Below are 14,838 nucleotides of genomic sequence, written 5' to 3'. Positions count from 1 at the left end.
ATTCTTTGCAATTTTGTAGCAAAACCCTCGGATGTAATTTATAACAGGATGTAATTACGCCGAGTTTAATATCAAAGATAATTCTTTAAATAGTTTTCTCTGTATGAACTATGTATTTGTATACATGTGTTATAGATACTGTGAAAATCAGCCTGGTATTAAAAAAACAACGAAGGAAAGAAAGAAAAAGCATTTTCTTAAATAACAGATAGTTCCATATTCACTTCTTGCTGTATTCTTTCTAATACCCACCTGTGTCATAATGCTGATTCTAAGAAGCACATAATCACATGCATGTTTACTTTCAGCTCAGTTCAGAAAATTAGGCAAGAACTTGCTTAACTTTGTTAAATTTAAACACATGCTAAACTGAGTGATTAACTGATATCTGTTAAAAGTAGTGTCTAGAACTGGGACCTTACTGTTTGCACAGACTGGCTGCTAAGCCACTTCATACTACATTCCAGTCTTCTTAATAAGAGGCTTTAAAGGGTAATTTCAGTATCTCTTCAGCTGTAGTTTAATATTGTGGTTAGTTGGTCACAGGGTTGTGGTGGTTTTGCTGACTCCTCATGTTACTGTGGCAACTAGGAATAATAATGTTTTATTCATCAATGCAAAAACACAGTCAAGCACTAAAAAACAATTCTGTAATTACAATGGAAAATGACATCATGTATTTTTTCCAGGATGGAAGTATGAACAAGCAATTAGAAGAGCCAGATAGGAAGTTTTACTTATGGTTCAGACTTGTTAGATAGTGTCATTTCTCTCTGCCTTTCATTTGTAAATTTAGGATGTCACTTAATCTGCCATCAGAATTGTGAAAATATATTAATATTTGTTGAAAATCTTATATGCTTGCATTGCAACAGTTTTTTTCTAAATATAAACACTGCAATCACATTTTTTAAATATAGTTTTAGAGCCTATTCCGTTACCTGCAAATTCTTTAGCCTTTATTGTTTGTATCTGTGTATAGCTTATTATCAATTTACTCATTTACTAATAAGCTGAAACTTTATTATAAACTCTGCTGTGACCATGAATAGTTACTGCTCATGTACAGTGCTACAATGACTTAAGGCTTTAAATGAATTGTTGTGAATACTGTGTGCTTCATTCAAAACCGTGTATTTCTCTATAGGCAACAATTGATTTGGTAGTAGGATATGAGCCACCAGCTGGACCTGCAAATCCTAATGACCCAGGAGGGACCAATACACAAGAAGGTATTTCAACCTTTTTTTCAGAACATTATTGTTAAAAGGTCATGGAAATATGTAAGACAAGGCAAGAAAGTGATTAAACAGAATTGTTCGTCACAAAAATAGTAATAATAATAATTAATAACCAGAAGCAAGCATGCCAAGACTGCCAAATAGTGATTTAAAAAGAAATTAAGGATGATTCAGCACTACAGTTAGGAGGAAAATTGGAATTTCCTGACACAAAATGTTTTTAGCTTCATTTTCTCCAGTGGAATTGAGTTACAGAAGAATAACTTTGCTTAAAAGCTTTTCAAAAGGGCTTTTTTAAAGAATGAAATTTTTATATATATATACATACATATATGTATATATATATATTTAATGCTCAGAGAAATAGCAGTTATCTGTCGTAATACTTCAGAGGTAAGAAAAATAAGCAGGGAAGTTGCACTTTTTGAAAGATATATTTCTATGTTGGAGTTTTATGAAAATATTTTCTTAAAGCATTAACCGTTTTTTTTGTAGAATAAGTAAGTTTTGAAAGACACTTTTGTATCTTCATTTAGGCTTGATACTTGAGTAGTCCATATAATTATCGTAATCAGTAGGGAATATTCTTTGGTCTTGATGTATAATTTTACCCAGTCTTTCTCTGAGAATGTTTTTGAGATCTACTGTTTTTTCAGACTCATCGGAGAACTGTGAAGTAACAACAGATTTCTTCAGTTGACAGGCAAATAATTACTGTAATAGCCAGGCTGTGGTTGTGCAGACAAAATTAAATGTAAAAAATTTAATACGTTTGAGAAAAAATAAATTAGTTTGGTCATTATCTGATGATAGTTACATAAGAAGGAAAAAAATTTGAAATGAAGAGTCTCCAGAAATTTTGATTCCACTGAGAGGTGTGCTTGAGGAGTGGAAGGTTAGGTAATGTAAACAGAAAAGTTGTGTGTTAAATTACTAAACTTCACAATATTATATAGAAATATGGACTTGCAGGCTAAAAATACTAATTGACTTGTATGAGATTATTTTGATAGCCTTTTAAAAATGCACTTACATTTGAACTATGAGGTAATACAGATAAATAGAACACAGCAGGCTTTTAGCTAGTATCCAGCAAGTGTGTGAAAATTATTTCAGTGCCAGTTAGCAAACACACCTTAGTTCATTATTGTAAATACCTGTTACCCATGAAATGAAGTCACCTCCCCAGTTGTGACTGCTGCAGTTCCTTTTCAGAAATTAAAAATGAAGTGCTATGTCAGGATGTGTAATCAAACAGTTGCATGTATCCATCAGGGCAGATGAATCTGAAAAATGTTAGGGAGGTGGAGTCTTCCAGTTATCAAGTAGATGGTATGTCAGTCTTTGTGGTTTTATACATCTCTTACAAGAACTGCTGATGAATTCATTATGCAAAGTGTTCATCACCCTGTGTTGGCAATTTAACTCATGAAGTTAATAAACATTGTTAATGCCAGCCACCAGTTGCACAGCTTGTTCTTACTGTAGATTTTACCATATTCACTGTCCTCCATTTAAGAAAAGAAATTAGAAACACAAGGGAATTAAACAATTTTGTAGTCTAGATATTTATGGATCCTGTTTTGCAGTGCTGGAATTTCACTGTATGATATAGAACTGTCTTCCACAGAGCTATTGTGATTTCAGAACTGTCTTTGAAGAGACTTATTAAAAACTTCCCTTTATTCCACAGTTAAATGCTGTGGAGGGGGATTCAGATTTTTATTTTAGATGGCAGTATCCACCCTTGAGAAACCCTAAATGTCTTCATATTTTCAAGGCTCCGAAGTAAAAACTTCAGATGCTACGCTAGAGCCTAGTCTTTCTTCTAGGAAAAATAGCTTTAACTGGAATGAAAGTAATTGCTTCTGGTGATATTCTCATGATGATTAATTACAACTGAATTGCGCTTTGCTACAACGGCAGTCGTTTGGTTCAAAAAAGTATACAGGAATTGTATAAGATAATCTGCATCCTGAAGTGGGACAGACCTACAGTTACCTTGATTAGGATATAAATTTATTCTTAAGCAGGTTAAAATGACTAACTTTCAAAAGGATTTGGAAGCATGTGGTCAGTAAAAAATAAATAAATAAATTTGTTAAAATGAGATGATAATACAATTCCAGTATAACTCTTGTATATCAGACTCTTATTCCTGAAACTTCAATATTAAGCTGGACTATTTGTTAACTGCAATGTTTTTTAACTGTAGCAGATGGAGAAGACAATGGAGATTATGAGGATGGCATGGATGTTGGTAACATCACATCAACAGTTCCAAGTGGCACAAAGGAAGCCCAGCTAGCTAGGCGCATCACCAAAGGAAAGAAAACACGGAGAATCCTTTCTAACAAACCACAAGATTTCCAGGTAATAGATTTATTAAATATTGCATGTTGCCTTTTCCTGACTTGGCATGACATCGCTCCTTTCACATTGTCTTGAGTATAATTTAATGTCAGATCATGCAAAGCTAATAGACTGTAGAAACAATTAACCACTTCGTTTGAAAGCCTGTACTTCCAAAGTATTTTTCAAAAGTGCCTGTTACAGAGATGTCCAGTTTTGAACAGTTGACTGAAATCTAGGTAAACCGTATTTATTATACGTTTGTAGACATCAAGCTACAATAGCACCTTTAAAAATAAGTAGTAAAAGCATGTAAAAAAACCCTTGCTGAAAAACTTATCTCCAACTTGTCTTGAAAAAGTCAAGTAAAATTATACTTGCTATCATAATTTATGCTTAAAAAGTCTGTCTGTATCTGCCAGCAACTTCAGGTGCTGGTTAACTTTTTTGGTGGTGTACTGAGAAATTGTTGTCAACAGAGATAGCATAGGGAATGAGTTAATACAGATGTTTGATTTTCATTATTATTTATTTATATTTATTCAGATTCGTGTTAGAGTCATTGAAGGTCGTCAGCTGCCTGGAAATAACATAAAACCAGTTGTCAAAGTTCATGTTTGTGGTCAGACACACCGAACAAGAATCAAAAGAGGAAACAACCCATATTTTGATGAAGTGAGTGTTGTAAGAAAATTTCAGCTGAAAGGTTGATGCCATCAAATGAGGAAAAAATGGTTATCACAGCTTTCGTTATAGTCAATAAATAATAATTTTGTAATATTTAAGGATAATGTGACTAACATGAATTTCCAAGTGCCCAGTCTCTTTCTTTATGTATTCACATTACTAAATGCAATATCACTATTTCTGGCAGCCCTAGCAAACTATCTAGAAAGAAATCAAACTTCAACTGAAACATATGTAACTTGTTCTTTGATATGATTGGCCATGTGACATAAGGGCTTTGAATAGTTCTGTGCAGGTTATAAAACCACAGAAAAATTAGGAAATCACTCTAGACTTCTTTGGTGTTTGCAACTGAGCTTTCCATACAGTGCTTTGGGTCAGTAAGACTTCTACACAGAATCTGGAAAAGCCTTTGTGTTACTACACATAATTTGTAAATGCACAGCTAGATTTTTGTCCAGACGGGGATTTATACATTAAATGTATGGAAATGGCAGGAAGGAATTTATAGTAGTATAAACAGCACAAAAATAAATGATCCTGTGTCTGGAACAGTAAACATATGGATGTTTAACTCATGAAGGCAAAAACAAGGAATGTACAGCAAAGATTGAGACTTGAACTAAGCTGTAGGTAGCATTCAAGATTTATTAAACATTGGTTGGGAAAAAGAAAAGAGGGGGAAGGGAAGGGGAGAAAATCACATGCAGCTTGTATCAAATCAATTTTTAGTCAGTCTTAGTATTCAGAGGTGGGACCATGTTTGTGTACTCCTGTTGTTGGATAGAGTACTGACTGAAATATCTCTGGTCTCAAAGACCAAACTTAGTAAAGCATATACTATGAATAAAGCAAATAATCTGTTAAATAGTATATTTATCTTCATGCTGTCAGACTATCAGGTTTGTTACAATAGCCTTGAATTTCACAGATGCAAATCATTACAATCACTTATCATCATGAACACTAAAGACCATTTTGACAGGTACAACAGAGATGACTAGACCAGAATTGAATGTCCCGAAGAACAAGTAGCTTTTACAGTTGCAGAAGCTGTTCCCCTGAGAAGACTATGAAGTGCAGAGCAAGGGCAATGCTGAAAGCTTATGACAGGACTATACCTACTACTACATTCTTTCAAATGGAAGTCTTGACTTTGTCTTCTATTTTATATTAAGTTTGTTTACCTAGTTCAGTTTTTAATTCTGCACTAAATTATCAGATAATGTTTCCAACAAGGAGGCAGGCTGATAGTATTTTAGCAGGCATACTTCACGAGCCTTTTAAAATCATGTTTTCATATTTTCTATTGAGAGAGTTATGTGATGCATTTTCTGTTTCAAAATGTTTTTTTGTTTTTGTTTTTACTTTAACAGCTATTTTTCTACAATGTCCACATGACTCCTTTAGAGTTACTTGATGAAACAATTAGCATTCGGGTAAGAAAAAATGGTGCATGTTCCAAGGGGCTGCTGGATGCATATAGGGTTGTCTGACCATTTCACTGTGAAGTTTAGAAGCATTCCTGTTTCGTATCTATCTTTATAGGTGTATGATTCTTATTCTCTACGAGCAGACTGTCTAATGGGAGAGTTTAAGGTGGGTATGAAACTGACTTCCATATCTTGACTAAATTAAAGAAAATGAGAGAAATTTTTAAAGTCCGTGTTTTAAATGTTTAAATTTATACAGCTTTAGCATGGGGCCAAAGATTACCTAGTGATGTCTTGCTTGTTATGCTAGAGACCGTTTGTTCTAACCACTGATAATCAGTTTTCTTATTTGAGTAGATGATTGTTGTTAAAGAAAATTGTGTTTTATATACCAAGTTCTCTCACTTGTATCCAAGAGAAAAATGTATTTTCCAAAAGGTAAATGTTTCGCTTGGAAAGTAACAAGGTGATTATTTGGTATGAGGTAGGGCTTGCAGAAATAATTGTATTAGGCAGAATAGTAATGCACATGGCAGCATAAAGATGCACATTCTCAAGTGATGTGGAAAGGTCATTTTATCAGAAATATGTTAAGTAAAAATCATGGAAAAGCTTCTTAAATTAATTTATGTGGATCTGATGATATTGGTGAGGTTGTTTTTGTTTGTATGCATTACAGTCACTATTGAGAGATGAACATCTGCCCATTGAAGGTATCCTAAGGCAGTACAGACAAAGTATTCACACGACAATTGTAATAGTTTCTGGGATCCCCTATTATAACATTTCCAGTGTCAGTGTTGGTTGTCTTTTGTGTCTGCTTATTTTGTACTGCAAAAATTCAGTACATCTCTGGACCGCCTTTTCATGAAAATATGTACATGACGAAGAGTGCTCCTCTCTAGATGCAGCTTGCTTGTTTTTGCTCCGTGCTGCTTATTTACCATGTAATTTCTAATGATCCAGACAGGTATATTTCTCTATGAAGGACTGAAGGACTAATCAGAACAGGCAGGTGACAGCATGTCATTCAGATGCTTTCTGTTCCCACATGCATTCCAGGAAAAAACTCCGAGAGGAATTCTCTCTAGAAAATGACCTTTTCAGACCTGCAAGGAATGTTGGCCCAGTTGACATGCATAAACATACTTGCATTCCTAAACGTGTTTGAAACCTGATACAATCAATACAGTAGGGGTACATGTGCAATCATGTCCAGGTTTGACACAGTGGGGAAAAAATTGCTCATCTTTTATAAAAGAGAAATTAAATTACTCATTTAAAAAAAAAAAAGCCTAACTTCTGCAACTGAACTATGAGATGCTGAGAAGGAAATAGGGGAAAAAAAGATGTCTGAAAAGCCTGTATGAACATAAAATAATGGAGGAGCATAGGGAGTTCAAGAAGAAGTAATTAGCCCCATCTTCTGTTTCCAATAAATGGGAAAGCTGGGGACCTGAGGAAGGAAGGAGCAAGCTGTTAGTTTGCATCCATCTTTTATTGCATTTTCTTCTTGATTGTTCTACCCATTCAGAATTCTTTTTTTGTAAACGTAAGGCATTTTCTCTTTCTCATCCCAAGAATATGCTATGTAAATTTTCTTTTGTTTGTGACAAGCTTTTGAAAAAGTTTGGAGGACTTGCCTAGCATTTTCCTGTTCTGGTATTTCTTCCAATATAATGCCTTTGATCTTTATTGCAGATTGACATTGGCTATGTTTATGATGAACCTGGTAAGTAACAGCTACTTCAGAGCTTCTTTCCTAGAAGAAAAGGTGTGCTTGAGTTCTTGAAACTTGGAATTGAAACATTTCCATTACTATTTCTAAAGTAAAAATGTAAGTAAATGGAAAGTTGAAATTGCTGCTTAAAGTATAAACAAAAAAAAAATTCCAACAATATGTAATTCCTTTCAATGGTTTCAAGATGAAGAACAAGCACATAAAATTTGGATATTAGCTTTGGTATCAAAGACCAAAAAAAAATTGAAAGATGATGCAAAAGTATTTGTAAATTGTGTCAGGGAAATAGCATGCCACGTAATGTTTTAACACCGCTAGATTTCCTGTTTTGAATAGAGATATTCAGACCTGTCTAAGGATAAATTTTTAAAATAATTAGTTGTAGGTTAAAGTAGGCTTTTTGGAGCAGTTGGCTTTGACATTGATTTCTGTCTTTATTTAATGGATGTTACTAGGGGTGTTTTACTTTCATTTCAGGCCATGCAGTTATGAGAAAATGGCTTTTGCTGAGTGATCCTGAGGATACAAGCTCAGGAGCTAAAGGCTATATGAAAGTTAGCATGTTTGTCCTGGGAACTGGAGATGAGCCACCAGTAAGTTTGATTTATTTGCTTTTCTTCTTTATCCACCCTTGATAATTCATGTTCCCCCTCACAGTTCTGTATAACGTCCTCTGTAAGCATTATGTAACTTCCATGTCCTGGAATAAGCACAGATGTGTTAGCTTGATGTCGCTTGCAAGCTAATATGTAATTCCTCTTAGCATATCTAATCAGGCTGAGCAGCATACTGATATCAGTTCCAGGACTAACTCAGGGATGTCTCGACTACTGTGTAATATAGACGAGCCTGCAGAGAAACCCGAGAACCAGAAAGCTCCTAATACTTACCAGGTGAAAATCAGGCCCATCAATAATTACAGTTTAGGCATGAATTAATTTGATGGATAGGAAAGCATATTATTGTTAAAAGTAACTACTGCTTTTAACAATTCAGTTTTTAACTGTCTGTTGTCTTGTCAAGGTAAAAATAAGCCCTCTCTGTGTGACGTTTTTCTCGACTGTTGTCTGTAGTTCCAATACTGCTGTTATTCCTGCTTAAGATTTTTACATTCTGCTACTCCTTAGTTAAATGTAATGTCACTACCACCATGGAATATATCCTCCTCCTTCAATATTATAGGATCATACAATGTTTTGGGTTGGAAGGGACCTTTAGAGGTCAGGCTGTCTTCATGATTCTTGACATCACAAGGATATTTGTAGTTATTTGTGGTGACATTTTAGAACTCCTGTTTATTTCTAAAGGAGGAAGCAGTAAGTTTTGGTAAATTATATCAGAATTGTATGTATTTTCTAATTATAGTAAGATTCCTTACCACAATATTCATCTTGAGATGGGTATGAAAATTGCACAAAGTTGGCCTTATTTATGAGTGCAATAATGGTTGATCATCAGATGATGTTTTTAGAAGTGTTGTTATAGTAGGCTTCTACAGTTGAATAGCATAGAGATTAAAATATAAACAAAATAGTTTGACTAGAATTCATTTTTATAGTTTGATAATTCAATGAAGTCTCATTCTTTATAATGAAACTGACACAGTCTTCTACCTGTAAGGTATTGTGGGCACCAGTTTAACTAATTGCCTTAAATCTGTGGATTACTCGTCTTTCTTACATACCAGATACTATGTGCCAATATATCTCCCAACAGGTTGAAAAACGGGAAAGAGATAATGAAAGCGATGATGTGGAGAGCAATCTGTTATTACCAGCTGGAATTGCACTTCGATGGGTCACTTTCCTTCTCAAAATCTACAGAGCTGAGGACATTCCACAAAGTACATCAGTTCTTATTACTTGTCCATTGGTGTATTTGATTGCCATTAGATAGATAGATAGATTAGATTGCCTGTGATAGCTGTTTGGAAACATTTCATGAACATAATACATCTTGAGTGTTTTACATTATTATTTGAGCCAATAATTCTGTGATGGTTTAAGTAGCCTATTTCAAGCTCTTTGGTAATACTCAGTAAGTCTACTTAATTCTTGTAATGGATAATTTAATGTTACACACTAGATGAGTAATGCTCCTCTGTTGCTGAGTGGGCCACACAGCTTCAAGTAGTGGTCATCTTCATTAGACTATGTCCAATCACAGAAGTTAACATTCGAGTCCAGGTGATCTGCAGGTACGCTGGATGTTCTGTGCATGTCTAGTTTGAGTATATAGTGCATGTTTCAGTTTCATCCATCTTAGCAAGATTTTTCCCCTTTATCTGTGACAACAAGTGACTGTGTCTACAGGTACTTGAGTAAATTTTTTCAAATACAACTATGCCCCTAAATTCAGGAGCACATTAGCACTCCTTAGGATGTTTCCAAAAATTATATTATTGAAATTTCACCAAAGCCTAAACTCTCCATTTTCACTGGTAGATTCTTACTCTTCACAACTTTGTTCATCAGATTAGACTTCACCCTACCTAGATCTGTAAATTGGTTGATTTTGGTGGGATTGCTATGGCAAGTTTAAAATAATAATAATAATTATAAAAAAAAAGCATAAACACTTATTTCTGTTTTGAAACTTCTGTGCAGTGGATGATGCTTTTGCACAGACTGTCAAGGAAATATTTGGAGGAGAAGCAGACAAGAAAAACCTGGTGGATCCCTTTGTAGAAGTTTCCTTTGCTGGAAAAAAGGTAATAGAGTAAATACCTGAATCACTTTATTTTAGTCATAGTCCTGAGAACAGGATTTATATGCCAATATACATTTTTAAGCTTACCTAAGTTATGGAAATAAAAAAGTATTAGCCCTAAAGTTCACTTAGTAGAATGAGGGCAAACTTATGAGATATAGTAGAATGGGTGCAAAGTTGATGACTAATAAAAGGAATGTATGACTAAATGCTAGGAAATTATGTATGCCAGGTTGCTTACCTACTGGTTGTTCCTGATCAGGTTTTGTAACTGGTGGTGCAGATTTTTCTGGACAGGTTAACAGCATTTGTGCGTTTTATGACTAATATGCTCCTCAGAATGCCAAATTTGAGCTGAAGCCCAATTGCACAGCCTATATTCATAGCTAGACAGTCTTCAAGAGGAAAAATGATAGTCCTTTCGTATGTTATATAATCAGGTCAACACCCCCAGTAAACATAGGGAATCTTCAGCAGACATTACCGATAATTAATATAGTCTTTCCCATAGAGTATATTCTTCATCCTCTCTAAAATCTACATAAAATAATCTGGAATCAAGTCATTCCTGTGTCCGTCTTCTCTGCTGTGATAAGAGATCAGTACTAGTGTGAAAGCATCTTTGTTGTAGCTAGTGGAAATAACAAACTTTTTTCTTTTTAAGGCAACTCCAGCCTCAAGTTTAAACACGGTTTCAAAATTTTATTTTCCATCTAATAGTCATTAACATTGTATATGTAGGTCAGTTTAGCAGTATTTACCAAATGAAAGCTGATTGGAGCATAAACCTCTCAGCATTCATCGTTAACTACTACTCCCTCTCTGATTAGAATACGATTGATCCTAAATCATAGCTAGTATATGCTTTTCTGTCTGTTTTATCTTTGATGTGCTATGTAATTGATATTTATTTTTTAGGTTTGCACAAACATAATTGAGAAAAATGCTAACCCAGAGTGGAACCAAATTATTTATCTTCAAGTCAAGGTCAGTTTTTTTCTCATTTCTTTAGAAAATGGGCATTCTTTTGGAATCTAGGGCATTAACATTACAGAATTGAAATAAGTAATGGGTTGTTTTATTATCATTGCTTTTTTCAGTTTCCTTCAATGTGTGAGAAAATAAAGCTTGCAGTTGTTGACTGGTGAGTTATGACTTAATCAAAGCACTAGACAAGATAAATTATGTTAAGTGAAGTCTGGTTCTGTGTCAGGTGTTGTTGGAGTCTCAATCTACAAGTATATAAACAGTGTTTAAGTAATTTTAGTAATATGGTTTCTTTACAATAGGTGTGATTAGCATAATATGGGAGTATTGTTACTTTTGTACAGTGAGCAGTGAGCGCTATTGCTAGTTAGGTGATCATGTAATGTTTCTAATACATGCACTTGTCAGTTTTCTTTCTTAGTTTTGTGCCCACTAACTAGTTCATTAATGCTTTTAAAAAAATTTAATTCCATTATATTTTAAAGTAAAACTTGAATGTCTGCTTCTGTAAACATTTGTCTTGCTCATATCATCTTCCTGTTCGTGTATTGTTGAATGCTATTCAGAACATTAAGCATATTTTGAGTTCTGGTTTAGGTGGTTCAAATACTAGTAAGCCACAGAGTTGCTATTCTTTCTGTATATCTGAGTGTACTTATTAAGCATAGTTCTGGGGATAAGACAGAATATATCACAGGGCTCTGGTTTGCACATTGCTGACTACTTGTACTCCTGAGAAGCAAATGATTTTTTTCAACAGAGCTCCTAGGTTGGTTACTGAAATTCTACCAGGTTTTTAAAGAGTTTTACAGTACTTCACGTGACTTCCTCATGATACAACTCGCTTTTGTAACTATCAATTAAATACCTTCTGTTAGTAATATTAAGGCATTCCAAGTGATATAAAATGTGAATATACCATCTTGGAGTGCCTTTCGCTTGCTTCTATGTAGGATGGTCAGCATTATGTTTAACTAAAATCTTTCTCTTTTTGTAGGGATCGTCTTACAAAAAATGATGTAGTAGGAACAACATATTTAAGTCTCTCAAAAATTGCTTCTTCTGGAGGAGAAGTTGAAGGTAACTGATTCAGCTATCTTCTCTTGTGTTATTAGGAATAGCAAGGGTCAGTGCTCCTAAAAAAAATATAGTTTCCTATAGTTTCTCAGTTCTGTGGCAACAAGATAGTCTATTTCCAGAGTTTTCAAAACAATGCACATAGAAAACATACAGTGGGACTTTTCAAGGTAGTAAAACTTTAACATTTAAACCACATCATCATCAAATTGCAGTAACTACCTCAAAAATCAGTTTTATTTATAAAGGTAATCAATCAATTAAGATTGCAAACCAGTTCTTTCCCAACTTCAGAAAACCATGTAATCTCTGTGCCGTTAGTGAGATGCATACATTTACTAAGATTCTTACTACAACATTTACAATCCAGAGTTACTGTTTCATAATCACTAACTACTTCATTGGGCACTAGCAGACAAGATTTTTTTTTGCCACCTTATAAGTCTGTCTGTGCTACAGACAGAGAACCTAAAAACAGGAGAATGTTCCTGAGTAGTTAGCCTGCAGGAATGATGTAGAACCATCTGCTCATTTCCTTTGTACTGCTTTCAGATGTTGGGGGGTGGGGGGAGGGGAGGAGGAGTTGGATCAGTCACTGCTTTGATCAGCAGCTTTATATAAATTGTCACTGCCTCTCATCATATGAGTGCTCCACATAGCTATTAAGTAGCCCTTGTTTTAGTAGCTTCAATGAACTAATGGAATGTCTGCAATACTATGATTGCAGAGAATTAGCTTACGTGCTTCAGTTTAGGTGACTAGATTTGTAATTTCATAAAGGTTAAAAGGCAGAACTGATTAACTGCAAGAGAACAAATTTTGTTAGGCAATTTTTGGGAAATATTAAATAATACATTTCCTATTATTTTTCTGTTCTAATACAATGTTGTGAATGTTTTATTAATAATTTCTTGGTGATCTACTTCTATAATCCCATCTTATTTTTATATCAGGATCTTTCATACAATTGAGCCAGCTCCACGACAATGATTGTGTTACTTTGCCAGAAAAAAATTGTGTTGTCTTTTTAATATACATAGTGTGGCATATTAGGTGTCCATACATAATGACATGGTTAAACAGACTTAAGATTTATTTATATGTGTACATTAGCTTGTAGGACACTGACTCAAAACCATTTCCACAATAAGGATCTAAATTACCGTTTTTTCTGTTGTGTTTATGATATGTGCATGTTGTCTGAAAACAGACTAGTTTGTCCTTGAGTTGGTAGCTATGTCAGGAGTTCAAAAACAAAAGGAGTGGCTCCAATCCTGCAATGACTTGAGCAGGTATTTAATTATCTTATCAGATGGAACTGTATTTTCAGTCAGATAACTGCAAGCTTATAATCCAGTCCCCTTCGAAGTATTTGCTGTTGAAAGTACAACTTTGTGCAAACATTGTTTTTGTGTATCCCACACACAACCAGAGGCAAAAGCAAAGGTTATAGAAAAAGGCAATGGGAAGTTAAAGATGGAAGGGCTGGGCTGTTGGGGAAAATTCAGTTGTGGAGAAATGACTTGTGCTACTCACAGAAGTATGTAACTTGAACTGCTGCTGAGTCATACCTTGCTTATGAGTCTAAGTAGATTCTCTCTCTTTTGAAGTTCTGACATTGGAATGGCCATTTTTGTATAAAATCACAGTTGATAGTCTTTCCAGGAGGTCAACGCCTGAAGCATGTTCTGACTTCAGTGGGATTAGGAAACTGAGCTAGTCTACAGTCTTCAGTAAATAAGGACATCCTAATGGGCTATGAAATGTAGTGGTTTTCTGAAATGTTCTTAAGATTTTTTTATAATTGGAGAGGAGGACTGTACAAATCTGAAACAGGCAACAAAACAGTTATCTCTTGTGTTAGCTATATGCTATATGCTTTTTTCATTTTTTTCTTTGGAAATGGTACAAGAAAAGTAGTACCTTCGTTACTGTAATCAGGAAACAAAATTCTAGCCCATTGAATTATATTTTTTCTCAGGCCTTCAACTTTATTTTTAAAGCAGAGGGCTTTTTGTTGTATTTATTTTTTAAATGCTATTGTCTCCTGTCATGTAACATCTTCTGTTTTTATAATATAGAATTTTCATCTTCGGGAACTGGGGCTTCATCATATGAAGGTTTATATCTTGGTCTATAACTGATTTTTCTTTCCATTGCCCAAACTGAGAAGTATTGCTTGAGAAAACGCATCATCTTAAAAAATAAAATAAAAAAATTGCGAAGGGCTTCACCATTGTTATTAAAAAGTATCAAACACTGCTAACTTTATAAAACAGTTTTGGCACTGGAACTTGTTTGAAAATATTTCTGTTTGGCTGGTGCTTCAGGCTGTGTTTTAGAGTTGACTATGCAGTCGCTTCAATTTTAAAGTGCTCTAACAATGGCTTGCAATTTTTAACATAGCAGTGAGATCAAAACTATGCTTCCAGCTGCAGAGCCCTATAGAAGTAAATAACTGCATAAAATAATTAGTGCTTGCTTTGCTTATGCTTAGATAGCTGTATAAGTTTGAAAAATGATATCTGATTCTGTTACAACCTGTGGAGAGATGGCTCAATGTAACTGTATGGATTAACATCCAGTTTTGAAAAATTTTGTGTTAAATATT

General features: G+C 34.4%; 1 protein-coding gene across 7 annotated transcripts in view; it reads left to right on the top strand.

Annotated features, from left to right (window-relative positions):
* MYOF (myoferlin) overlaps positions 1-14,838 on the top strand; it is a 70,072-nt gene that overhangs the window by 19,771 nt on the left and 35,463 nt on the right. For 3 of the 7 annotated variants that reach the window (XM_067000983.1, XM_013189606.3, XM_067000981.1), the window contains 13 exons: positions 1,148-1,232; positions 3,457-3,614; positions 4,140-4,268; positions 5,657-5,719; positions 5,829-5,879; positions 7,415-7,445; positions 7,932-8,047; positions 9,171-9,297; positions 10,061-10,164; positions 11,082-11,150; positions 11,264-11,307; positions 12,148-12,230; positions 14,309-14,347. In XM_067000983.1, coding sequence (XP_066857084.1) covers positions 1,148-1,232; positions 3,457-3,614; positions 4,140-4,268; positions 5,657-5,719; positions 5,829-5,879; positions 7,415-7,445; positions 7,932-8,047; positions 9,171-9,297; positions 10,061-10,164; positions 11,082-11,150; positions 11,264-11,307; positions 12,148-12,230; positions 14,309-14,347 — 1,099 coding nt within the window. The remainder of the gene's footprint in view (positions 1-1,147; positions 1,233-3,456; positions 3,615-4,139; positions 4,269-5,656; positions 5,720-5,828; positions 5,880-7,414; positions 7,446-7,931; positions 8,048-9,170; positions 9,298-10,060; positions 10,165-11,081; positions 11,151-11,263; positions 11,308-12,147; positions 12,231-14,308; positions 14,348-14,838) is intronic. The other 4 variants (XM_067000982.1, XM_013189914.3, XM_067000984.1 and 1 more) reach the window with 3 other exon arrangements.

The sequence above is a fragment of the Anser cygnoides genome, chromosome 7, assembly GCF_040182565.1.
Source record: "Anser cygnoides isolate HZ-2024a breed goose chromosome 7, Taihu_goose_T2T_genome, whole genome shotgun sequence".
In the NCBI taxonomy this organism is placed as follows: domain Eukaryota; kingdom Metazoa; phylum Chordata; class Aves; order Anseriformes; family Anatidae; genus Anser; species Anser cygnoides.
This window is presented reverse-complemented; position numbering and strand designations above follow the sequence as displayed.